The 26,156-nt window shown below is 39.6% G+C and overlaps 1 protein-coding gene across 4 annotated transcripts in view; it reads right to left on the reverse strand.

The window, feature by feature from the left end:
* The window catches only part of JPH1 (junctophilin 1), an 83,902-nt gene extending 58,500 nt beyond the window's left edge, over positions 1-25,402 (reverse strand). For all 4 annotated transcript variants that reach the window (XM_082283466.1, XM_082283467.1, XM_082283465.1 and 1 more), the window contains exons 1-2: positions 24,859-25,402; positions 17,712-18,468 (exon numbers count right to left, since the gene is read on the reverse strand). In XM_082283466.1, the coding sequence (XP_082139592.1) occupies positions 17,712-18,468; positions 24,859-25,237 (1,136 nt within the window). In that variant the 5' untranslated portion in view covers positions 25,238-25,402. The remainder of the gene's footprint in view (positions 1-17,711; positions 18,469-24,858) is intronic.
* Between the last annotated feature and the right edge of the window lie 754 nt (positions 25,403-26,156).

Here is a 26,156-nt window from a genome sequence, read left to right on the forward strand (position 1 = left end):
GGCTACGGTATCAGCTGTTAGTGGACTATATTCCTGTCAAACCCTGATAAGCTCTACTCATGCACTGCCTTATTTAGTCAGGCTTCTCTGCTGACACACCAATGCACAGTAACAAGTGCATATGATGATTCCAGTACAGACTTCAGCTCCTTCTTTTACTCAGAGCATAACAAATATTAAATGGCTTAGTGTCATTTTTTAAGGCATACTGGAAAAGTCTTATTTTCTCATTTAAGAATACAATGCCAGTAATAAAACTGCATTCTTAATAGTACTTAATGTGGAACATGATGTAGACTGAAATAGAATGGTCAGAAAAAATTGAAGACTTTTTCATAATAAAGACAGCTACTCTCTATTTTGAAGACTAAGGAATTTACTGGAACATATGTGATGTTCCATAAGCCTGTTGTTTGGGAATTACTATTTTAAGAATGAGCATAGGATAACAGTTTAGGTCTCCAGAAGTAGTTCAACCAGAAGATAAAAATTTTTATAAACTTTTTATTTACATATATACCTGTAGACTATTACTGTGATAATCAGGACAACTCTTTTCCCAAGTAACTCTAGCTACGTTTATTCTAAATGACATGACACATATGAGGAGAGAACATTTTTATTAATATTAAAAGCCAACATCTGTTACTTTCAGAACCATTTCAGTGGCCTCACACTCACAGAACTAGTAGATTAGTCCTGTTTCACTGAAACTATTTAATAATAGGCTGCTGTACTACAGTGTCCTTTCAGGAAATCATAATTGCTTTAACTAATAGTACTACTGTCCATTAACTCATCTATTACAAATATATTTACAGCATAACTGCTTCTATAGAGGTAAATTAGCAGAGCACATACTGTTAAAGTGTGTATCCCTGAAGTTTTGTCATCATGTTTCACTCACTTGCTAAGTTGTAAAATCAAGTAATCTGTGATGGGTCTTTTAAGTCATTAGCATGAATTAACAAGATTCTGCTGCGTATTATTTCACTGCTATTTCCAAAAGGTCAGCTCTTGAATACAGGAGATCCACTCAATGTCACATATTTTACTTCCTTTGGAACAAGGACAATATATTCTACTAAAACTCACGCTGCATTGTACAATGCCATTAATCATGTTAGCTAAAGCACTCAGTTAATATCCTACGTTTTTAGTGGAGGCAATATGCCCTTCAATGCTGCAGATGAACACCAGTCCTCATCAGATTTTACCCTTAGAACAGATCATCTAGACTAAGCTGTAATTTTCTTGGTACACATGGAGAGTTGGTGCACAGCTTGACATATAACAAAAACCTGTGCTTATACACTTACCACATCCCTCTGGCTCTTTCATATAGACCTAAAGGAGTACTTGTTCCCAGGTCAGGTATTTCTAATGTGGTACCCCACTGTAACTCATCTGCTGAAAGGTCACACTAAAGTTTAATGTCATGCTTGGAAAGCAAACCCACATAACCAAGTTCTGTCGTGCACCAAATCCATTGGATCAACATCCTGCCTGTGGCCTGGGAGCATATGCAGCTCCTATCACTAGGCCAATTCACCAAACCCAGGGCTGCCTTTTGACTGGACAAATACATGGGGAGGAACAGCACAGGTGGACTGCCACCTAAATTACTCTGGAAGTAATAACAGCCCACTCCTGATCATTATCTTTCCCAGAGCTGCTGCCTCTACCACAAGGCTGTCTGGCTGCCTCTACAGAATTTCACAGCACATTCCACACCCGCTTCCAAAGATCCTTTGGGAGAAAGCACAGCCGGGAGCCAGCTGTCAGAATGGTTTCAGCACCCTATTCTCCTTGGAAGCCTTGGATGTACTGCACATGCAATAAGCCACCTAGCTTTCCCTGCCACTAGGTAAATGATACATGCATCTAGCCAGGGAAGTCTGGCACCACTATCTAGATGACCTTCCAGAAATGGGGCTAACAAAGCTGAGGAAAACAAACCATGATTAAAACTCTATTAAAACCCACTCACATAAAATGCTTTTACATGGTTAGCTAGTACACTGAGGATCTTTGCAGCACAGAAGAAGCAGTACTGCAAAAAGAAGAAAGAAGCAGTAACCTCTATAATCAGCTATTTCCACTGCAAACCATGTAGTCTGTTAGCAGTATTTCTTACATGTAAGTAAATGCAGAGACCAGATTCACTAGTAGAGCAATAAAGCACAAAGCTGTATTCCCAGTTACTTTTCAAAGCAAACCCTCACTCTGATTTCCAGAAATATGGATTTCCTCAGCAAGTGAGCTGACATGTCTTTCTAGAATAAATTCTGTCTGAGCTGTACCATACTGAGCTGTACCATACTCAGATCTCAGGTTTTGAGGACAGTATGCAGAACAGCATAGCATTCAGCATGAGTAACAGCAGACTGAATGTGTGTGACAATACAGATTCATTACAGAAGCTTCATTGTTTGCAAAGGGAAAAGACTAAATCTCAGAAGGTACTATTAGTTTCTTCGGAATTCATAAAAGCACTGAATTTTAGTTTTTCTGGAAGTTAGGAGAAGTGGACAGCATACTGAGAACCTAAAAGTTTCCTCCAGTGGTAACTGAACTGTCTCTGTATTTGATTATCCCTTCTTGTTCCAGCTGGGAACTTCTAGTATCTTGACTTTGGCCTTTCAACTGCCCGTGACTCCCACAAAACATGCAGCTCACAAAGAGCACTGTTCCATCAGTGATATCCTGCTATCACTGGAACCAGTGGGAGTTCTGCTGTTGATGTCAGCATGGCAAACATTTCATATTTCACCAGCAGACTATGTAAAGGATAAATTAAAAGCGATGATCAGCTCACACTTTTATCCTCCAAAGCAATGGGAGTAAGTAAAGTCCGAAGCAAATAAGCCATTTGTCTGTTCTTTGATTAGAAAGGGATGTTTTCTCTGCTCCTAAAGAAAGTAACATCACAGGAAGTATTTTAATAGCAAGTTGAATGTTTTCAAAAGTCTTGACCAATTTTCTCCCTTTATCCACTGAGCAGCAAGCCACATGCACCCTTCCAGCTTCTCTTCATTTCAGAATTTGCCAAGTAACAGCAATGAAGACTTGCTGATCAGAACATGAAATGTCTGCTCATTCCTTCAGGATAACAGGCGCAATAAAAACCAGCAAAACAAACACTGTACATTACTACTATAATATCACTAGAATTTTATTTCATAACTGCCCTCTAGGTTAATTAAGTACACTTTAAATTATCCTTCAGGGTTATGAAACGGTAGGCGATTTCAAATTATAATATCAAAGTATTTGCATATTTTCATATTAAAATCCCACAACATTATCGTGCTTCTGGTTGTTTTAGATCAATTTAATAAGAAAACAATTTTCTCATCTTAATGTTACTAATACACTCCTATGTATGCAAGGATCCCTCCTACTGAAACCCTCCTGCTTCCACTCAGAAATACCATAATCTGAATCATGCCAATCCTTTCTTGTTCCTGCTACTGAAGAATGTAGGGCTTTTGCTGTAATATGCTCACTCTTGAAGCCCCTGCTTTATTCATAAGATTCAACATAATGATCTTATCTAAGTTTGGGTGTTTTTGTTATAAAATCTGTGCCTATTTTCCTTGGCATAAATATTAAACCATATTTCAGCAGCAGAAAGACAGACGAGACCAACACAATGCCTCCATACCATTCTCTCCAGTGGCTAAAAACAATTGTAAACATTGCAACATCCATGGGCTGTGGCTAATTATTTCCTTTTGAGAAGAAACTAGAGACTTGAAGACTAGAAATCTGTAATTTCTTTCCTGGTAAGTCGTAGGGAAAAGTGGGAGGAAAAAAAAAACACAACAAACTTGTTTACTCTTACCAGCACAGTGCTCATAAAGACAGTATTATTGAACTTAAACAGAACAACAGCGTTCCAAAACCCCCCCACAGCAAATCATCTTTTCACTGCTCCTCTTATTATTAGTGAATACATTTTGCTAATAATTGCATGATCACAACTAGACTAAGTTCCACCATTTCAGTAATTTAAAACATGTATGATGAAAAGGCCCAAGAGTCTAAGCAACTCAAAAGATGAGATGAAACATATGGAGAGAAATATTCCAGACAGAATGGAGTAAAAGCCAATAGAAGAGCAATAGTGAGTTATCCCATAAGAAACAACTGGTACCATCTTCAGGTCTCCACTCATACTCTTCAAGAAAAATGACTCCAGGTATGAACTCTGAGAAGGATCTGAAAAAGCCATGTATTTCTCCAACTCACTTGTAAAGAACATCAAAAACACAGATCACGGAGCTTGAACCCGTTGTGTACATACTCTTCCAGAAGCAGTACATGAACAGCACCAGCTTTAAGATGATGCCGTACACTGTGATAACTGCAGCTTTTGGCACTGAACAAAGGCCCAGTAATGTGCCTCTGTCCATAGGCATTGTTTCTGAGCAACACCGAACAAGTTAATGGGATATATCAGAGCATTTCAACAAAAGGTGCCCAATTACCTTTCAGGATGTTCTCATGCCCTTTAGCCAGCTGATTATATGTAGTCTTTTCCCTTAGATGCAAAGTGATTGCTCTGATGGCATCATTTCCTTTCTTCATGCATTCAAGTTTTTTCTTTTCAATTAAAGCTACACAATAGAAAAACAAACAGCAGGAAAGGATGTAACTGCAGACTAAGGTGACACTTGGTTGACCTTAGGCTACAAGAGGACTTGTCACATTCACAAGGAACAAAACCTTTCAGCTCTCTTGCAAGGAACCTGACCACAGGCAACAGCTCCACTGCAACACAGTATCATCTTTTTGACACAGAGAAAGAAAATACTGCCATCAAACAAAGTTATCTCACCACAAACATTTATGATGAGAATTTCAGTCAGTTATCTACATGTTTAAATTGAGCCTCTTTTTTCTTCATTCACTGCTGCTCACTAATGAAGTGAGTTACAGCATCAACTTACTACTAGTCCTATTTGTGCTGTCAAATACTGCAATAGCATACTAAAAGATAAATCACTTTAGATCTTCACAGTAAATTTAGAGAAAAATATTGGAAATATTAAAAAAAAAAATTAATGTAAGGGAAGATTAATAATTTCAGTCTCGTTCTCTCCTTACAAAGGTCTCTGGGATGAATTAACTCTGGAAAACCCTTCATTATGCCTGATACAGCAAGTGCAGAAAAAGGTGACATTCAGTTTTAAAGCGGGTCATGGTGATCAAATCTGCTCTTGCATACATAAAGAACTTTCTAGAAAAAGTACTCATCCTATTTCAGAGTACCACGGCCCTCAGTAGGGCATCTGATCTAAATTACTATTCATTTAAAAATACCCCTCTGCCAAAACAAGCAACAGACCCAAAGCAAGTATCAGACATACCACCCCAGAGTGATCAAAAAATAGAAGAAATATATGGTATAAAAGTAGCATCACTATCAAATTTTGAAGTGAGCATAGTTATCAGAAGCTTTCAGTATACCCTACTTGTAACCTTCTGAATAAAGAATGTTATCTAAAAAAAGATATATTTGATACTCTGAAAGAAGATCAGATGTTAATCAAAAACTTTTTTCACTTGATGTAGATTGTAAAATGTAGATTTCTAAACTGTACAACTGTACCACAGCATGAGACCAGCAGACAAGAGAAATCGGATGGTTATATAATTTGGTGGTTAAGCAAGATATTTTTAGTGCTTTGCTAATCCATCTAATGCATTTCTTTCCAAGAGAAGAAAATGCATTACACTGATAGCAATAACAGGGTCAAAACATGAGGATATTGACAAGGAATTTAAATTTTCTAGAAAATCAAAAATTATCTCAAATTATTCTTAACAGCATCCATTCCTAAGGAAGGCTTATCAGGGACTGGGGACACTTACACATAAGCAATTGAAGAGAAGAACCAAAACAAAGCAGGAAAACTTTCACAGAAACACTTCAAACAGGAATCTCATAATGCAAAACAAGCTGGTGACACCTCAAGAGAATCAAACAAATAGAAATTTAATTGTGTAGGCAGTTTCTGAGTGGCACATAGTTTATGCTACCAGGGAAGCCTGAAGCAACTTCTGCTTTTTCTGAAAGACTATTTTTTTCAAAAATGAGAGTAGAGACCATAAAGGGATTCTAACAGAATTTTGTAATAGCTCTAAAATTCAAGATTTTAATTTGTTCTCTCAGCTCCTTTTTACTATATTGTTGCTACATTAATGTTAAATGCTTATTATATTAAGTAATAAATTCTTGAAGTCATATATAAAACCTTCCACAGAAAAATCTCACTATGAAAACAAAGAAAATGTGGGTTTACAATGCATGTTATTTGGGATAATAGAATAGAACTTTGCTATTCATTTCCCCTTGCATTCTATTTCATATTAATCTTGAGAGGAACAAAGCATATTTAAACTGAATGTATGGGAATAGGACCACCAAAGGACAACAAAAGTGTTTTTATATATAGTAAATATTCTTTTAAAAAGATGAGTTAAACCACTCCTTAGTGTAATCTGAAACAAACTACACTGGATTTAATGTTAAAAGGTCTCAATCTACCTTAAGGTTTCATTTATGAAAAGATGGAAGCGTCAAAGTTGTGTACAAAATGTTTCCTCAGCTGACTTGCACCTCGGCAGGCTTGATTTCTGACTCCCTTGAAACTTTTACTTGCAAAATGAGACAAGTCAGTGTCAAAGAACAGAGAAAAGGATTCAAAGGCGTGAATTAGCTTTACTAATGAAAAGACAATAAATGGTTTCAGAGTCAGACAGATGATAGGAAATGGTTTTAAGAGTGAGCATATAAAAGCAGAAAATCCAAGAGGAAACTGTCACCCTAATTCTGCAAAGTGAATTTCTATACAAAACCAGAACTATTTTCTTGAATGGATTAAGCAATGCTAGGTTATACATCTGCTCAAAAAACACATTTTCAGGTACCAGCAAATCGCAGGCAAATTATTTATCTTTTTCAAAGAAAAGTATCTTTTAAAGTATAACATTAGATACACTAAAAGCAGAACAGCATTTCTTAAATTTTCAGGGACCTTGACCAAGCAGGCAGGGTTTCTGAAGATAGCTTAAGCTGAGTTTTCTCAGCATGACCTATGAAGACACAGTCAGTATGTTCTTTGAACCATCAACCAAAAACGCCTTCATTATTACAAACAGCTGATTAAATATGTTGTGAAATAGCAAATAAATGGGAGAACTTTTGCTATGAGGAAATGATCTCACACATTTCACAGACCCAAGTCTTGCGCAACCCCTACTCAAATACCAGGGCACAATTTAACATTTCTGAGGACTTTTAACAATGGTTCAAAATTTAATAGTATTTTATACTGAAAGGATTCCAATCTGGCTTCATCCTTGCTGGAAACAGCAAAAATCTAGGTGTGCAAACAAGTGTGTGAGACCTCTGATGGTATACCTTCCGGAAAGAGACACCAGCTTTTTTATACTGCTCATTCACCATGAAGGTCTGCAGCCAAAATTCATCATGTTATGCAGCATGTCATGTCTCAGCAGTTAACTCAGAACTTAACTGCTATACAGACTCATGACCACTTCTATAATGGTCTAATCATAAGTGTAAGGAGCAGGTGAATTCAAATCAAGTATCTATTGCATCACAAAGATGGAACTAATGAGTGAACCGTTAAAACCCATCCAAAGAGTATTCCGATCAACTAAAATTCGAAGAAAACATCAAATTTAGCACAAACTCCTTGATGAATTTATTCAGAACCATAATTTTGACTAATTGCTCTCTGAATTCATTGTTTACCAACCCAGGAAAGCTCAAAGCTAAATTCTATGTACTTTAATCCTTCTGCTGAAAAAGGTTCATCCTCAGAGCTCCATCAACAATTTTTCAATCAGAAATGCGTCGTATCTGTGCATGTCACAGACAGATACAGACTTGGAGGTGAAAATGCTCAGCGTCTTTTCTTGATAACAAGTAGTTGTATGAAGTTCAATTATGAGCGATTTAACTAGATCTTTTGCAGGCAGCCTAAATTTTGAGTGTACAAAATATACACTAATTTTTATCTGTCCCACTGCTGTCTTAAAATAAATTTCTGGAACAGGTATAAACTCTGCATTAGGAAATAAAACTACACTCTTTACCGATATGGCACAGACTATCAAACACTGCTTGGGATTGTAACACATCATAATGATTTTTTTCCTCATAATTCATTATCCACTGAGAATAAAGAATATTTATTAATAAAAATAATAAATAAAAATATTATTAATAATATTAATAATAAATATTAACAATAAATAATAATAATAAAGAGTATTTATACCTGTATGCTGAACCATTAAGAAATCGTGAATGCTGGGCAATGTTAGACCTCCCAAAATGAATTAAATTTTGCACAAGGAATCTAGCCACCACTGGAAGAGAGAGAAAGCCTCTTCACCAGAAACCACTGACTAATACTTCAACAGATCTGTACAAATTAAACATTCCTGAATATCAGAAAATGTCACCAACTTATCTGTTCTGTTGATTTTTATGGAAATTATAAATGCCATTCCCACCTTTGTTGCTAATCTGCAATTTCCAAAATTGAACTCTTCGCTGAAGCAGAAAATGACGTTGTGAATGGTAATACATTTAGAAATATTTAAAACATGAAAAATCATTGGAATTTTAGCAAAACTGAAAATAAGCCCTTGGTCAAGATGCGTTAAGGTAAAGGCAGGACTCCTGACATATGGAAAAGACACCCATATGCTTAAGGTGGTTCACGACTGCATCTTCACAAAGCATTCTGACAACATGCACCTGTTGGGTTATACTCTTAACTTTTGGTTATAGAACCACAGAGTTGTTTAGGTGTCAAAAGACCTGTAAGACCATTAGCTCCAGCAGTTAATCCACCACTGCCAAGTCCACCACTAAACCAAGACCCTAAGTACCACATCTACATGTCTTTTAAGCACCTTCAGGGATGGTTCCCTTATTTTTCCTGAAATACATTTTGTATCTTAGTGCTTGGCATTATATTGTTCGTTTTTAGGATACTCCTAAGATGCTTATACAACTGACATCACAAATTCCTGCAAGTGAAGGAGCTTAGAAAGTGAACTTGGGCTGAACACACACAGAGCCAGATCCTACGAATTCACTTCAATTTAGTGATCACCAAAATTTCTTGGTCTTCTTTCTTTTCCCTATGGAAGTCAAGTTTTTAACCAGCAACAGGTATGAAATCCTAGCTCCAGATAAGAACAAACCAGGGCTGTGATGCATGCCTCCATCTGCCAACAGACCACTTCAACAGTGAGTTTCCTTGGAGTCTTGCTTGTTTCCACATCTGGATTGTAAACTGTTCTGCAAAACTAAGAGTGACATGATCCAATGCCCTTATTTATGAAGTAGTCTAAAAATTCAGAGAAGAAATATCTTTGAAATGATTCACCCCAAAGCCAGAAAGGAAAGCCAAAGCAGCAGCAAAATGACCTCTCCTTATGTATGCCAGCAACATCTGAAGCAAGCGTGAAGTGGAGGTGCTGCATTACAGCAGTAAGGTAGCTAAACAAGCCTTACCCACCAGATTCAGAGTGGTAAGAGAAAAGAGATGTAGCTACCTTTCTTCTTAAACCTCCTAGAACAAGATAGCTGAGAACTCACATTTAACAGATTTCAATTCAGTCAGATACTAGGAGGAGATTTCTGGCTTTTAAATGCAAAACAGTAGTACCATCATTTTCATCAATCCCTACTTTTAACGTAGTAGGACCAAAGTATAGCATTCCTCACTGAAAACTCTGGAAATAAAGATTAAAAAAGAAGAGGAAAAAAAGAGAGCAGAAATGCTTAATAGAATAAAAAATTAATGCAGAAACAGAATGTAACAGGACAGACTAAAAGACTGGTTCTCCCAACTGCGGTTTACCACTGGATACCCACAGGGCTCATGGCTGAGAACCCATGCCATTCACAAATGCAGAGGAAAAGCTGTGAACAGCTAAGTGACTGAATTTGTGAATGTCAGTGTCAGAGAAGTCTGAGGGACAACTGCAATGAAGGGCTGCACAAAACTCACTGGTCACTCTTATTGGCGAATGAAGTTCAATTTAAGAGTAAGAGTGATTTGCAAAGCAGAACAACCCTAACTTTATTTATAAGTGGCTTTAGGGTGACCTTGGGAATGAGCTCTTGGGAGACTACCTCCACTCAGCAGATCTGGGAATACTAAATCTTGAGAAGACTCCAGGAATAATCAAAAGGTTGTTTCAGATGTTGAACACTTACATGGGCTTGAGGGAGGCAAACTTGTGTGGACAAATTTATTCCTGGACACTAGGCACAAAGAGACTGTGCCACTGCCTCTGCAAAAAATGAGAGCAAAGAACTTCAAAAGAACGAAAAAGCAGAAAACAAAGCACAGAGTACTGAAAGAGGAAGATCACAGTAAGATAGGCAAAAGAATGCGAGTCAGTGTACGCAACTATGTACTGACATCTGTTAAATACATAAAGCAGAAAAATGCATTAATCACCAGAAACATGAAGAGAAGTCATAATATGTATCACTGATCCATTAGTATCCAAACAAAGAGCACTACTCATTGAACTACCTCAGTTTTGAGAAAATGAATCAATTATTATTTGGGAAACATAGAATTAGATCAATGTAGGGGGCATAAATTAATCACTTTAATGAGTATTTTTCTGCTGTAGTTTTTCAGAGAGAAGCATCCTACTCTGTAGAATACTGATCGACAATGTTACAGTTGGATGATGGCAAGTTTTCCTATCTCTGAAGAAATAAACTGGGAATGTTCTATATGAGTTGATTTAGTCTTTGAGCAAAACATCAAGAAAATTATTCAAGCTCCAACTAGTATTACTGGACATATGTATCTAGTTGTACTGGATACAGCAGAAATACAAAGTATCTTTTTGGTTTGGGAATATTTTTATAGCAATCAATAACAAACCTAATTACTTTACAGTTTGTACATGACTAACCAGTACAAACGATCCAGATTTTTTTTAGTGGGTATTTATTTCCATCACACAAACTCTCCTGTAAGTCAGTAGAGATGGATGCTATTTGCAGCTTAGCTTTTGAAAAATTGTTGTAATACAGATCAAAACTGACATGCTGTGTAAAAACTAAGGGGAGAATCTGCATAACAGAGCACCTTCTGTGGCTACAAAAAAAATATTAGCCTCTTTGTATACCCCAGTATAATTTAAAAAAAGCCTTAATGTTGTCACATACATCTGCTGGGCTACCACTGCAAAAATCCTCTCTGCTCCAGAATTAAGTGTTATGGAAATTGGGAAAAAAAATCCTTATCATCTGAATAAAGAAACATTTCAAGAATGTTTGCACAGTAGAAAAAGGCTTTTAAAAAAGGTTATTTTAGAAGCAGTGGTGCAGCATTGTTTCATTTATGTTCTGAAAGCACTGGATATTTTCAGTATTGTACTAGCAATCTCCTGATTTTAAACAATTTAGAAAAGCAACTCTCATGTAACAATTCTGTGTCTAATACAAACACAGAAGGTAAGACTAGATACACACCAGAACCACTTTAAAAAAAACCAAAATCCCTATTCAAGCTTATGTCTGTAGATACGTATATTTGGATATAGGTAATAAAAAATTTAATACTTGAGGTTTTTTAAAACTTCAAGCTGAGGGATGGTACAAGACTAATTTTGCATATTTTCAGCCAGATAATCTTGGTGCATTAAATATTAAGAAAGTAAAAAAAAAATCTGTGATGTTTATATTATTTGTATATTTCAAACAGATGTATTATTCATTCCCCAGCAAATAACTGAGGAACAGTCCAAGATTATACTCTTTTACCAACAAGTTGTTTGTGAAATCTGAGTAAAAATGTGCCCCACTGAAGTTAGTGGTATAACTCCGACAGGATTCAAAGAACATATGGTTTTCTTTAATGAATGAAGAATTAACTTTAAAATTACTATCTATAGTAGCTCAAGACCTATTTTAAGTTTCACCACAGCATTTCATTTGTTATCTTCAAACAAACTATGTAGCAAAATGATTAAAAGTGATTTCGTTTTGAACTTCAGGCAGCTTTTTGTACTGAAGCAAGCAGTCTTACCTTTGGTATTTGTTGGATCCTATTCCTAAACACAATGTTCATATTTCAGCTATAATAAGTAAAGCATCTCCAAGGCGTGTGAGGCACCAGTCTTGCAAGTGTCCAGTTTAGTTTCTTGAGTAAAGTAAGAGTGCTAGAGTCAGCTAAATCCATCATGGAAAGCTGTGTGTGACACACATAATTCAGTGCTGTTTGGAATGATTGGCAGCTGCCTTCTAGCATGGACACAAACTGTACTGTCACATGCATATAATTTCAGCTCTCCCTAGAAATCACAGTTTGTTCAGGTCAAGCTGAGCACACTGGTCACACAAGGAAATGAAGTCAACAAAGGGGCTGGCTAATAAACCATTTAAGAATCCTCCTTGAGACTTGCATGCTTCATATAACCCCATCATGCAGCACAGCATACTGAAGCTTACTCTGAAACAAGGTTAAGAAAAATAAAAGCAGTGGGTTCTGCTGTACTGTGGACATGGCTGCACTGGGGTGGACAAGTGAGCTGGAGGTGCTGCCCAGCGACCTGAAGCCAACACTAGGCACCCAAGCCCAGGCTGGGCAGCAGCAGGCCACGACTCAGGGTAAACTGGAGTTCTCTGAATCATCCTCAGCGCTGAACATTACACAAGCCAGCTACTGGGTCCAGACCATGACGACTGCCAGGAATAGCAGGGACCCAAGAAAGCCCAGGTTGTGAAGGTGAGTTCAGTCCCAAACAAAATTGTTATTCTGGGTCTCCACTACCAAGTCAATCCTGGTGCACCTTCCTCCTGCATCCACTTCTAACAACTCAAGACTCCTTCCCAGCCGCTTGTGGGAATGAAGCAGCCTGCTTGTGAGACAGGAACACAGCCAGAGTTTCAGTAGTTTCTATTAAAAAATAAAAGCTGAAATTTAGCTGTAGCATCTGTGGACTTGGACATAAACATGTTAAAAATAAAACTGAGCTGTCCAAAAAAGCTGCTCTGAAAAAGAAATTGCTGCAGAAGATGCCAGTTAATCCCCCTTCAGTGCTCCACTTAAAAGGTCTTCCCGACTAGAGGCTTGGTAGTCACTGCTGTCTGAGCACAGACAGCTAATTAACAAGGAGGAACTGCTCCATATTATTAGTAGCAAGATATTGATTTTACTGTTATCTTGTTCTCAGATCCAGTCTTTTGCCAGCTTCTTTTCATCTGTTGGGCACTGCCATTTTCCCAGACTGCAAGGTCTCCAGACAGCATAATTTGTTTGTGCAGTACCTAACACAAAGGAACCATTATGCTTCACCAAATCTCAGGTGCTCATGTAATGAGAGCCCATTACAATACTGCTTTTAAGGTGGTCTCAAGTTCTCATGGCATATTATGACAATACATACACTTCACTTAAAATTCACTCAAAACTTCAAAGTAATTAGAAGTATTTAGCTTCTGTGAAAAAGAGAATAAAATAGAAGTTTAAATTCTTTAACCTGCTTGTTTTATGACCTGAAAGATCAATGAAATGTAAGGAAAATATCAACACGGAAGTATTTTTTCTTTTGACTTCTTTCTCCCTTTTCCTTCATACACTATCTTCTGGTTCATATTTCTTACCCTTACTGTACTTTTATCATGTCCCTCTGTGTCCTGCAAAGTTTGCCTTTCTTCAGAGACTCAACACTTAAAGAAGAAGATCTTTTAAGGGGAGAATTAGCTAGAAAATATCTGAAGGAAGGAAAAAAGAAAAAAAAAAGAAAAAAAAGGCCTGGCTCTGACCGCTCAATTCTGAACCCATAAAACTGACTTTTCTGAAAGAATATGGAACATGAAGGGTTGTTAGTAAACAAACATCATTCCTTCTGCTTCCAGTGCTTCATGTTTATTTATAGGACTGATGTATTTTAAAAGCAACCAGTGACACTGACTATTGCAAAGTAAGTTTATGTTCAAACTCTGAAAATGAAGTCCAGAAACATTACAGTTTTATACCATCATAAGTATTGATGAAGGCAAAGTTAATATAATACAGTAGAATGAGAACTTAAGTTATTTTCATACTAGGAAAGAGTGCTCTAATGTAATTCCAGTTTATATTGAACTGCAGAGGGTTATCTCCTTCGAATGAGATGTATGAGAGTGATGAAAAGGGAAGTTCAAAATCCCTACAGTGAAAATTATGTGATATCCTCAAAGTGAGTTTCCACTTGACTCTTGGTCGAGTCAACATTTGGGGCTTTTTAGTATCTTCCAACAGGGTCTTCCAAACGTACATCTTCCAGCATTTAAAGCACTTCACATGTGTAGAAAAGAATCAAACATTTCTGGAAAGCAGCTTCTCCTTTTAGACAGGAGGATCCCATATAAGACACATAAACCTGACTGCTTTTAGCATGAGTTAAAGATGAATTTGAATTAGTTGCTCCCTATAATAATGATATTTTTAAAAAGGCACCTTATAAAGTTTTGAAAAGGGAAAGTACTGAACATACTTTTGAAGTTTCTCAAATTCTGGCATTTTTATATTTATGCTGAAATACTTTTCCTTAAATACATGTTAGTAAAACTCTAATACACAGTCAAATCTATTAAGCAGCACTGTAATTTTAAAAGCGTTTTAATTCATTGCTAATTTATAAACTGTTTTGAATACACATCTGTGTAGCAGAAACTAGTAATTATTTCTCTGATACAGCAGCTTTTTATACATCACACAATGTTGCAATCTGCTATCTTTTGAGAAATGCTGCTATCATTTCCAAAACACCACAGTACAAATGCCTCAAAAACCCATAAGATAAGTCAGGAGAGGCAACGTAAATACAGAACTGCCATTTTAGACAACAGAAGATGACACAGATTACTAAAGAGGACTTTTAGACACAAAAAGACATCAGGAATATAAAGCAAAACAGTGGCTGGTCTCATTGAAGACTGTGTGGACATCTGTCACAGGTCAAGCTACCAGCCAAACCTGTCATGACCAGCAGGGAGATATGAAGAGAGTATGATCTGTTTCCATCTGGCTGAACAAACATTTTAGGAACAAACAATGCAGGAAGAACAGCATGTAACTCCAAGCTGCATTGAAAAGGAAGGTATCTGGATGAGAGTAAGGATTTCTATATCTTTGGTTTGATAGCTTTTGGGTAGAAAAGGTCTACCTAGTGAGTTCTTCAACCAGTGGAATGGAAATCTACAGGAAGCAAACAGTGCTGGTGACATCTGTCCAGTCTGAAACACAGAAGGCCACTGTGCAGTGAGGTTATGCCATATGGGCAGAATCACCTTTGTATTACACATTAGAGAAATTATAGAAGGCACTTCTAGACTTTTTTGTGCAGTAGTAATCGTTGGGAAATAGACAAGACCACCATCCTCATATTCATGTAAGATGACACTGCAAGAATGCTACTGTCTAAAGAATTATCATATTATTGATATATCAGTTTGCTAAAAAATACGGTCACAAACCAATACTGGTCATCAAGTTTCAGTGAGACAGAAGTACTTTCATCATGAAACCGTACCAATCCGGTCAACCTAGATTTTAACAACTATTTGAAACGGAAATTTTTTACTCAATGCTGCTCTAGAATCTATTCCAGATGATCTGGCTCTCAGATACTGACCCTGCCAGTACGACAGTTCCTTAGTTCACACAGTGACATGGTCTTGCTCCCACTGGTTGATACTCAAAGCAACTCTGAAAACCTGAGAGACAGGAAGACTCCTGTCATTCTTACTACAGGAGTAACACACACTCACAAGTAAAGTTAATATTATCTTCATGCCTGACGTTGCCTGACTTGGTATCAGGTCTCTTGGCCTTTGAATCAATGCCAGTACAGTTGGTGCAGTGGCTACTAAAAAGAGAGAAAACCTGAATCTGCAATCTTGCTGTCTATACTCGCAGTCATAGGAGTGTTTCGGAGAGATTTTTAGCCAAGAAACCAAAGGGAGAGATCGCCCCTGGTCACAGCTGCACTACAACTGATTCCTTCTGCTGCACTTTCAAAAATGTATTTTCATGAAATAAACATTGTTTTGATGAATTGTTCCAAAAGAAGCAATTTGAACTCTGTCCTCCACCTAAAAATCAAAGGGAAGGAAAAGCAAACAAAACACTTCAGAGACACTTCTTGAAGAGGAAGCGCATACACTGTGCCTTGGAATGTAATGGTCTCAGACTACAGCTTTTTAATAGCTTTATGTAGACTCCAAATGGTGACTCCCCCTTTCCATACATCCCACTGCCCCATTTTTTTCAGAACTAGGGCTTATTATGTACTGACAGAACATGAATGGGATCCAGTACTTTCTTAAAGTTAGGTATTACTGATCTGTGTTACTAATATGGTATGCTGTCATATAATGCCTTACATATATTTATAGAAGTAACCAAGTATATACTACCCTTCAGTTACTTATGTGACCAGTTCTCAGAAAGGTCCTTTACCAGTGCGCTACATTCTTCATGTTAGTGTCTCAACTACTTTCTGTTATGAGCATTTATATATTTAAGCTCTCCCACTTATGCAGTTTTTGGTATTTTCTGTATTTCTTATCACTGTCAGGAAAAGGGTAGTCACTGAGGACACGCTAGTGACCACACTAAATTAGGAATCAGTTGTTCAGCTCTAAGAGTAATGTGACATCCTCTTTCTAAAATAGCATGAAGATTTTCTTTCACACACATTTCTGGACTCTTTTTTTTATTCAAAGCATATTTTAAGAGAAGCCTGCCTGAGGAAACAAACTAAAGCCATCAAAAGAGAAACCACCACAGAAACTTATTGGAAGGCAATTAAAATTAAATAGCTTTTAAAGAGCACTCAAACTTAACAATAAAACCTATTAAAATTGTCTATACTGATTTAATTTGCAACAATTCCATTTCAAACAACTTTGCTTGGTTGCTGGTTAGGAGTTCAAAGTGAAAATGACATTTTTCTCCACTACCAATACCCATACGCTTCTCCCATCTCAAACATGTGGCAAAGGCACAGGAAGAAGAAGACCACCTCCACCTGACGTGGTGGTCATATGATCAAAAGAATTGAGGAAAAGCATGCCAAAATGGAAGAGTCCTCACAGAGAACTCTTTTGTCAGATACTGCCCTGGCAACCAAATCAACAGTCTCTAAGCACAACATCCTTGACCATTATTCTTATGCTGTTCATACCACAGTTTCTCAGATAAACAGATGCATCTTAAGATGCCCACTGTCGAATGGGCAACTTCAGTGAGTTTCAGATGCTACCAATAAATCAGCAATACAATAAGCATAACTGGAGCATGCTTACAGAAAAATATTCAAACTTTACCTCATATATGCAAAAATATTCAAACTTTACCCCCAAATCATTCACTTATTTCCTCAGCAGTTTTATTTTCCAAACAGGTTTAAAGGCATAATGCGGCACCTTTCCAGACAAAGCAGAAATGTATCAAGAATGGAAATTTACTTTCACAGTATATTATGGAACATACACAAACTCTTCACTTAAATGAGTTTAAGTTCTAAGTTTTACATGTGTAATGCCACTAAAGACAATGGAGCTACACATGTGAAACTAAAAGCTGAGCAAGTGCTCACTAACGCAGAGGTTTACAACCCTACATTTGATAACTTACCTTGAGGTTGCAATTTCCACTTTGGTTCTTGCCATGGCAGCTGCTCGCTGTGCACCCTCTATTGCTCTATCCACCTTTTCTCTAGTTTTTGTGTTTCGTATTGGTATAAGTTGCTTTCTTATTCCACGGACCAAAATGTTATTTTTATACTTTCCCTCTTCTTTGGTGCCATCTGGAAACATGGTACATCCATACCCATGCCTCCTGTTATTCAGCCACTCTCCTTCGTATTTCATACCATTTGAACGCTCACTGATACCAAAACCACTGCGCTTGTCATTCTTCCATTCACCCATATAGGCTTCTGTAGTGGTAGCATCAACGTGGTCTTCCAGAGGGCTATAATCACAGTCACCGTCTCCAAAACTAATTGTAGAGTTGGCATCACTAGAACTAATTCTGCTCATAGCAGCATCACTCCTGACAGAGCTCCGTTTGCTAGATATCGATGACCTAGACTCCGATTTTCTAAGTTTTATACTACCAAGAAGGGATCCTCTTCTGAATAAGCCTCCTTTTTTCTTAATGCCCATGGCTTCTGGATCACTGTGAAAATTGAGCACAAATCCTCCTCTTGTTCCAGCTGGACTGTCTGAAGTGACGTCATGCAGAACAGTGCCATTGCTCTGCTCACTTCGAAGTGACGCCAGAGATGTTCGGAGAGGTGAACGGATCACAGTGGCCATGCCATAGGGTACACTCTGACGTACACCATATCCATGTCTCATCCCTCCTGTCCACTGCCCCTGGTAGGTACCTTTTAAAGTAATAAGAAGTTAAATTTAGGAAGCTGTAGAAGACCTAGCCCTCTCCATCCAATATGCTACATGCAACTTTACATTGTCAGTTCTGGTTTTGGAAAGAAGAGATGCACATGACACAGACAGATAAACTACTTTTGTTACTTGTTTTTCTTATAATTTTTTTTTCCGCTTAGCAAATCCTTCACTTTCACAGCTCTGACTTACTTTGGTAACTACGACACGGTAGCTATAATCATAGGCATTTTTTTAATGGATCTGTCCAGGGGGAAAAAAAATTGAGAGAAATTTCTAAAGCAGGAGTCCCTCAACATTTTTTAAGGTGGACTGATGGGAAGGTGGCCAGCAGAAACAGAGACACATTATACGTAGTCAGCTGAGGAGGAAGACAGGGCTGGAGAGAAGGGAGAGAGCAGAACACTTACAGCTCTTGTGCCCAGCTGCTCACATAAAGAGCAAGCAGGAGAAGTATCCGCCCTGTTATTGTGGGTTTAAGGTGACTATAGACCTCTCCTTGTCAGGAGCTATTTGACAAAGCAGTAGATCGTCTTCAGACAGGCCTTTGGATCCACTGTCATAAACTTCTACTGTAAAATTATATCTTTTAAAATGTTTGTGTGGATTTGAATGAAAGAACAAAACCTTAGGATTCCTTTCTCTTTATGAACTCTTCATACCAACACTTTCTGGTATCCCTGGTACATAAACATGCACTGCAATTCTGCTGTAACAGAGGGATCAAAAGCATGAATTCTTTAGCCCTTTCTTGCCTTTCATTTGTTTCACAGTATGTAAGAAAGGCAAGGCAGTAACACAATATTGCACAACATTCTAGCCAACATTTAACCATAACTACTCTTGTAAAAATATTAAAGAGCAATGTAAGGAGGAACACAGTATACAATATGAAAAGTCATGGACGTCCATGCAAAGCTGTATTGGAGCCAAACCCCACCTTTATCAGATTACTACAGCAGACAATTATTTTCTTGTATTCTTGAAAGGCGTTTTTATTTTGACACTTGCCAGTGTCTAGTCTCTGAAGGCCATTTCTACCAGAGGCTACAAAGGAAGGTGACAGGAATGCTGTAACCAGCAAATAGAAGATAACTTGCTTTCTGATATATTTTGCTCTAATTCCCATTAAACGGCTTTAAACTCCTCAAAATGAAGTCTTTCACCCACCTAGTGCTGGTTCTTTTTTTTTTTTTTTTTTAAAAGCTGCTTTGAATCTGAATATTTTTACAGAGGGATGAATAAGCAATCTTTAAAATATTTTTAAAAATTTTGATCTACTTCAATTGGAACACCTATTAACTATTCAGGGAACTAAATATCAAATGTTAAATTCAGGGATTGATAAAATTTTTGTGAAAATATTTTTTAAGTATCTGCAGTTGTAGATGTAGAGCCAAGATTAATTTGCTTTGAGATTCAATCTCTTTCATGTACACATATTGTTTTGGTTATATATGTATCCACCATCTATCAAGTGCTGCTTTGCTCTTTACCTCTTCTGCTATGTTATATTTCAATGTTAACACACAATTAAATTTGCTAAGTCTGTTTTCTTTATTATATAATACTAGATAGGTTCCAAAATATAACTGGTGTGTGTTGTAGAAAATTCTACCAAGTGGAAGGTTTTTGTTTTAACAGATGGCTGCTGACACAAATAAACAACTTTCTTAGTTTCTTTCTCATTCTCTGTATCCTGGATACCTACTGCTGTACTGGTTGTAAGGGTGCTGAATCTAGGAACATGATTATTTTAAAAAACTCAGCATATGGGGAAGAACAAATAGAAACATGAGCACAAAGCACTGGTATGACTGTAAAGCACTGGTATGTTCTGTAAATACTGCAAATATACAGCCACATTCTAAGATTTTTTTGTTGTTGTTTTAAACAGAAGATTCCCGGAAATACATTAATATTTTATGAGCATTAATTACTTCATTTTGTCCCTAACTATTTCTGGGATCTGTAATGATATGCTGGAACTAAGAATCTGTCTACATATACTTACTGCTACACATTATAACCCCTCTAATGTTTTGCACCAGTTAATTTAATTTTGAAATAGTAAATCTAAGTCTAATTTTGATTATACCACAATATTACATTAGAGCAGCATCTCATAATTATGGCTCTCCATGCTGCTATTACTATGTCAGACTTGAAGCACAATCAACTCATTTCAGTATGGAATTTTATAGAAGTAAAAAAGGTCAGCCGTTTTTCTTACTAATATTTTAATTAATAAACATGTGTTTAATGGAAAGCTCAAAAATACTTAATTAATTTAGGACTTGTATTTTCACTATTATAGAAAGATGGGTAGTGGTTGCTGCTGCCCATAAGGGCATTAAAACAAGAACAATTGCTGTGCTGCTATCCACTAGTCCAATTTTCCTTTCTATTGCAGAAATAAAATCAATGCCAGCTTCTTCTGAAGAGAAAACAGTCAAAAAGGAAATGGAAGATTCATACTCATTTCGTCCTTAAAAAGTATGAGATATTTAGGTTGAATTTTATGCAGTGTAGCAGGTAACTATTATATCTTCTGCCATTACAAATCCTTTAATGGAAAGGCTTCCTATACTAATGCTAAAAAGCCAACTCATTTTCCTTGGTTTTTCAACTCATACTTTAAAGGGTAAGTATTTTAATGGCATATGGAAGACAGTGTCCAGACTGTAGATACGAGAACCTTGTGCAGTAATTTGACTGACTATATCAGATTTTAACGGCATCACCTTATTCAATAAAAGAAATTTTAGAAATCTTTAAACAAGCAAAACAAGGTATGTGAATACTGCAATATAATTAAATAAAACAATGTATGATGCAAGACACGATGAAAAAGCTTCTCCCATATACAAAGACAAAAATATATGCAATATATGCAATATTTACCGATCTCTCTAGATAAATATGAATACTACATCAACAAGAACACCATATTGTTTCACCTTATACCATAGTTGACTGTTCAAAGCAGTTCCTCTAAGGGTTAATTGTTAAAATTTTAATTACCATTGTAATTACCAATCTAATTTAAAATTGTATTTGACCATAAAACAGTAACATTGTTTAGCATTAACTTTCCAAAAGCTAGGCTTACTATCCTTTGTAACTGAAGAAACATTCGGTCACAACTACTGACCATCCATCTAACTTTTAATTGGTTCTCTTGAAAAGGTATTCATATTTCGAGCCTGAGAACTATTAGGAAGTATTTTTTTTCCTTTTCTTTTTGTTGGCAAGTAGCTGTAAGATATAATTTCATAATCTGTTTCCTTAGTTACAGTATGCCATCCCTTCTAAAACACCCTTGGTACATCTTACAGCTGTAAATGTAATTGCCCACTTGCAGCTAAAATTTAAAACTACACTGTGAAAAAAATGGAGAGGCCAAGGAGCCATTTAACTACTCCACTTGCTCTTACCCTTTACTTAGATACTCTGTGGTTTGAAAAATTTGTTGTTGCATCAAGATTTTTGCATGGTTTTCTGACTCAAATATTAAGTAAGCACGGACCTAGAAAGAAGACCTCTCAGAAATCAACGAACATATGTGACCTTAGCTTAGGGTGCTTTTGCCACTGATCTCCCTCTGTGGAATGACAACACGCAATTGCTTTTTGCTGTTGTTGAAAGGACCATAAATAACCAATTCAAACATACTGAAGTTTCAAATTAGGCCACAGTCCCTCCTTCAGTAGGTTTTACATCTTCACAGATCAACAAAACCTAGGGAATTTAAAGGACGCAAAAAAATCCAGATTGCTGCAGGGGACAGACTGAGGGGCCACTTGAAGGCCCACTGTAATCACGTGCAATGAATGAAGCATCATGGTGTATAATTCACAGTGTTTTCCTCAGAGATTTGACTGAGTGACAATTTTAAGCATCTAAACACAGCATGACATATATTACTCATGTCATGAAAAGTGTTGTGTGCAAAAACACTGAGGAACACTGTCAATGCTTATTTTCCTTTTCCCTCCTTCAATGATATCTTGTAATACCACCAATACACTTTAAAGGAACATACTGGGGCTATATTTAAAAAACACAAAGAAACTAGCAGTAAAGAGGCCTGGATCATAGTGAGTTTGAAAACAAACTGGAAATTGGCATAGTCTGAAGAATTATTTCTCTATGCTGGTATTCTCGGGTAATCATAAAAAGAGCTTCCCTGCAACTGTTTTAAATTATGTTAAAGAGACATGTGTAAATCTGGTTTCCTTATAAACCCATTTCAGATGTTCTTCTGGTGTGCAAATACATCTATTGTCCCCAGAGCACGAAAATGAAAACACATCTGCAAACATCTATGACGTACTGCTCTGCTTCATTCATGAGTACTTTCATTAAAATCAATGGGACTTCACACTCTCTGTTTGTATGAACTGCAACATGCAAAAGACTGGAGTCATGACAACAGATTTCAGCTAACAGTATGAACTGGGTCCTTCGTGTGTTGTTCCAACTCCAAATATTGAGAGAATTTACCTCCAATAACCAGTACTGTATTAAGATTTTTTAAAAATCCACAAGAAGCCTAAAGAAAAAAGGATAAAAACAACTTTGAGAAAATAATTTCTAGAAGATTTATTAGAATGGCAATTTATTCTTCCAGAAGGGGGGGGGGGGGGGGGGGGGGGGAAAGAAGTACTGCTTGTAATATATTAGCCAAACAAATAAAATAAAAATCGAAGAGTGCATTGTGTGAAGAAAGTGAAACTGAAATAATGATCACTTTCATACCTTGATTTCAGTGCTCATTTCCCCTCCTCTTTTTTTTTTTTTTAAATCCACAAACACATAGCTGTCTTTGAATATCAGAACTTTCCACACCAGGAAACAATTTCTGGACAGCTACAAATATCTATAAACCAGGGGACAGAAAGGTACAAAACCCACCGTGTATTTCATTTTCTGAAGGAATTGCATCTTACCAAACTTGCTACATTTTGTATTTTGGAAAAGAAAAAATAGGAGCTCAACTGCAAATATTTCATCTTCCGCATAATACAAAAACACCCATTCTCCTGAAAGTTTGACTAGAGATCTTCTGAAAAAATTCTTTGAAGAAACCAGCAAACAAACATATCAATAGAGAGGTAATACATGGGTTAGTCCTTTAGTCACATCACGTGAACAGTACCTCTGATTTTGGTAAATTCTATTTCTTGCATGTTAACTAAACACGCTGTTGAACACTGAAGCAAGCAGCATGTCTGTAAAAAAACCCAACAGCTCTCTAGTCCTTAAACTGAGACCCGTTTTTCGCCCTCTTACAATAGAACAAACCTTTTTTCTTGTTCCTAGCTGAAGACCAACTCTGCAGAAGTTGCAGGTGGCACTTCCACTGAGGCAAATGACATTACAGCAGCTGAATTAAAGAGTATCAGGCTTATTTATCGCGCAGAGCATGAAATGACAGAGGTGCAAGAACTGTAAGTGAGCACTCAAGTAAGCTCCAGTCCTCTCTGACCTCACTGAACCCTGACTTCTTGACCGCTCCCGACTTCAGCAGGAGGGCGGATGCCGCGGTCCCTCCGCACGCCCACCGCGAGCTCAGCCCTGGGACATTGGCTTTGTCGTGGGGAAGGGTGTGAGAGGCAGGTCTGTGTGACTGCACTGCACACCTCGTGCTTTGAGCAGGATGCTTAAAACTATCCCGTATCTTGATAATAACAGCAGTTATATGAGGGTGGACCCAAGTTTCATTGATTTTACGCAAGCTGCGCACCCACTCCATTAGCTCCAGCCTCCTGTTTACAAGCCCAGCGCACCGAGCGCACCAAGCCATCCCTGCCTGCACATCAGCGCGACACAAGGGCTCTATCAGAACAAGTTCTTGCCGTTTCCGCACGAACGCGGTGCGCAGGGGGCGAGGCGCCGGGACTCGCTCCCCGAGCCAGGCGCGGCCGCCCGGCCATCGTTGCCTCAGGCAGGGAGCCCAGCAGCCGCCTCGGCGGGGAGAAAGGAAAGCCCTCTGCAAGCGGCCGTAATGCGGATTTCTACCAGCTGGCCGGGAGAAAGCGCCGAGCCCGGACAGCTCAGCGCGCTCGGAGCGCAGCCGGGGCCAGGCGGCTCCTCACAGAGTGGGGCGGGGCGGGCGTCAGGCACCTGTGGCGCTCCCCGGCCGCCAACGGGGTCTCGGGGGCGCCGAGCGAGCGGCGCCGGGAAGGGTGCACCGCCGCGGCCAGGGCAAGGAGAAGAGACCCCGGTGCGAGGGCAGCGATAAGGGCGCGGGGGTGGAAGGAGGGGCCCTTCCCGCGGCGCGCCCACGCAGGCGCGCGCCCCCCCACCCCCACTCCCGCCCGCCCCCCGGCGCTGCCGCGCGCGGGGCGCCCCCCGCCGGCGCCCACCTCCGTCCCCGTAGGTCTCCACGCCGTATCCGTCCTGCAGCCCGTTGCTCCAGGTGCCCTCGTAGCGGGCCGGCGTGCTGAGGCTCTGCCGCACCCCGTAGCGCCCCTTGAAACCGTGGGACCACTCGCCGCGGTACATCCACCTGCCCTTCGTCTCCACGCCCAGCCCGTGGCGCTTGCCCTGCGCCCAGTAGCCCAGGTAGGTGTTGCCGCTGGGCCAGGTGTAGCCGCCTGCCACCTCGAAGCCGTGGGACCAGGAGCCGGCATACTCGCCCTGCCCCTTGGGCCCGGTGCAAATGCCGTGCCCGTGGGCTTTCCCGTCCTCCCAGCCGCCGCAGTAGGTGCCGCCATCGTCGAAGTCGAACCGGCCGCCCGTCATCCAGGGCAGCGGGGCGAGCGCGGCGCCGCCGTCGCCTCCCGCCCGCCTTCCGCTCCCTTCCCTGCTCTGCCTGCCTCGCCTTGCCGCCCGCCCGACAGCCCCGGCGCTCCCCGCGACTGCGAGCGCTCCGCCGGCCGGCCGCCCGCGCCCAGCCCAGCCGCAGCCCCGCGGCGGCGAGCGGCGCCCGCCCCCCGCTCCTCCCCGCCCGCCCCTCCGCTCCCGCCCGGGTCCGCCCCCGGTGTGGCCACGCCGCTGCCGCGGGGCAGGTGCGCGCCCCTGGGCGATGAGCCCGCGGCTGCCGCGCCTGGGCGGGCTTGTCCCCCGGGAGCGAGCGGGCGAAGGCGGCTGCTCCCGGGGCGGTCTCCGTGTGCCTTCTGCTCCCGGGAAAAGGTGCCCCCCGCTGGTCGGGGACGCGCGTGGCCCGGGGCGGGGCGAGCCGGGAGCGCGCAAGCCGGGCCGGGGCCCCCGCGATGCCCGGAGGGCGGTGGTGGCTCCGTGCTCTGCGCTGCCTCGGCGCTGCTCGCCCCTCGGGTTCCCGAACAGGTTGCTGCTACACCTGCTAGCACCTGCAACAAGTAGGCAAAGAGAGAGGGCTTCCGAGTGCTACTTGTGATTCTTAGTTTTGGTTTTGTATTTTTATTTTATTCTTTACTTGCCCTGAGCTTCGAGACGAGGTTTAAGCTGAAATTGTACATGAAGAGCACATCCGAGTTGTGTTTTTGTCCGTTTTCCAAATCATGTGGAGCCCACCATGTTCCACGGGTGGAGAAGTACGGGGCAAAAAGAACTTGAGTGATATCGAGGCCTTTCAGGGATAGCACTGCTGGGAACTTCATTAGGAGCCTCTCATTATGCCATGAGCTCCGTGGTCATCAGGTGACCGAAGAGCTCTAAATCCTGCCAAGTACTTCTTTGCCAG

Source organism: Coloeus monedula (genome assembly GCF_965178545.1).
Source record: "Coloeus monedula genome assembly, chromosome: 1".
NCBI classification, from domain to species: domain Eukaryota; kingdom Metazoa; phylum Chordata; class Aves; order Passeriformes; family Corvidae; genus Coloeus; species Coloeus monedula.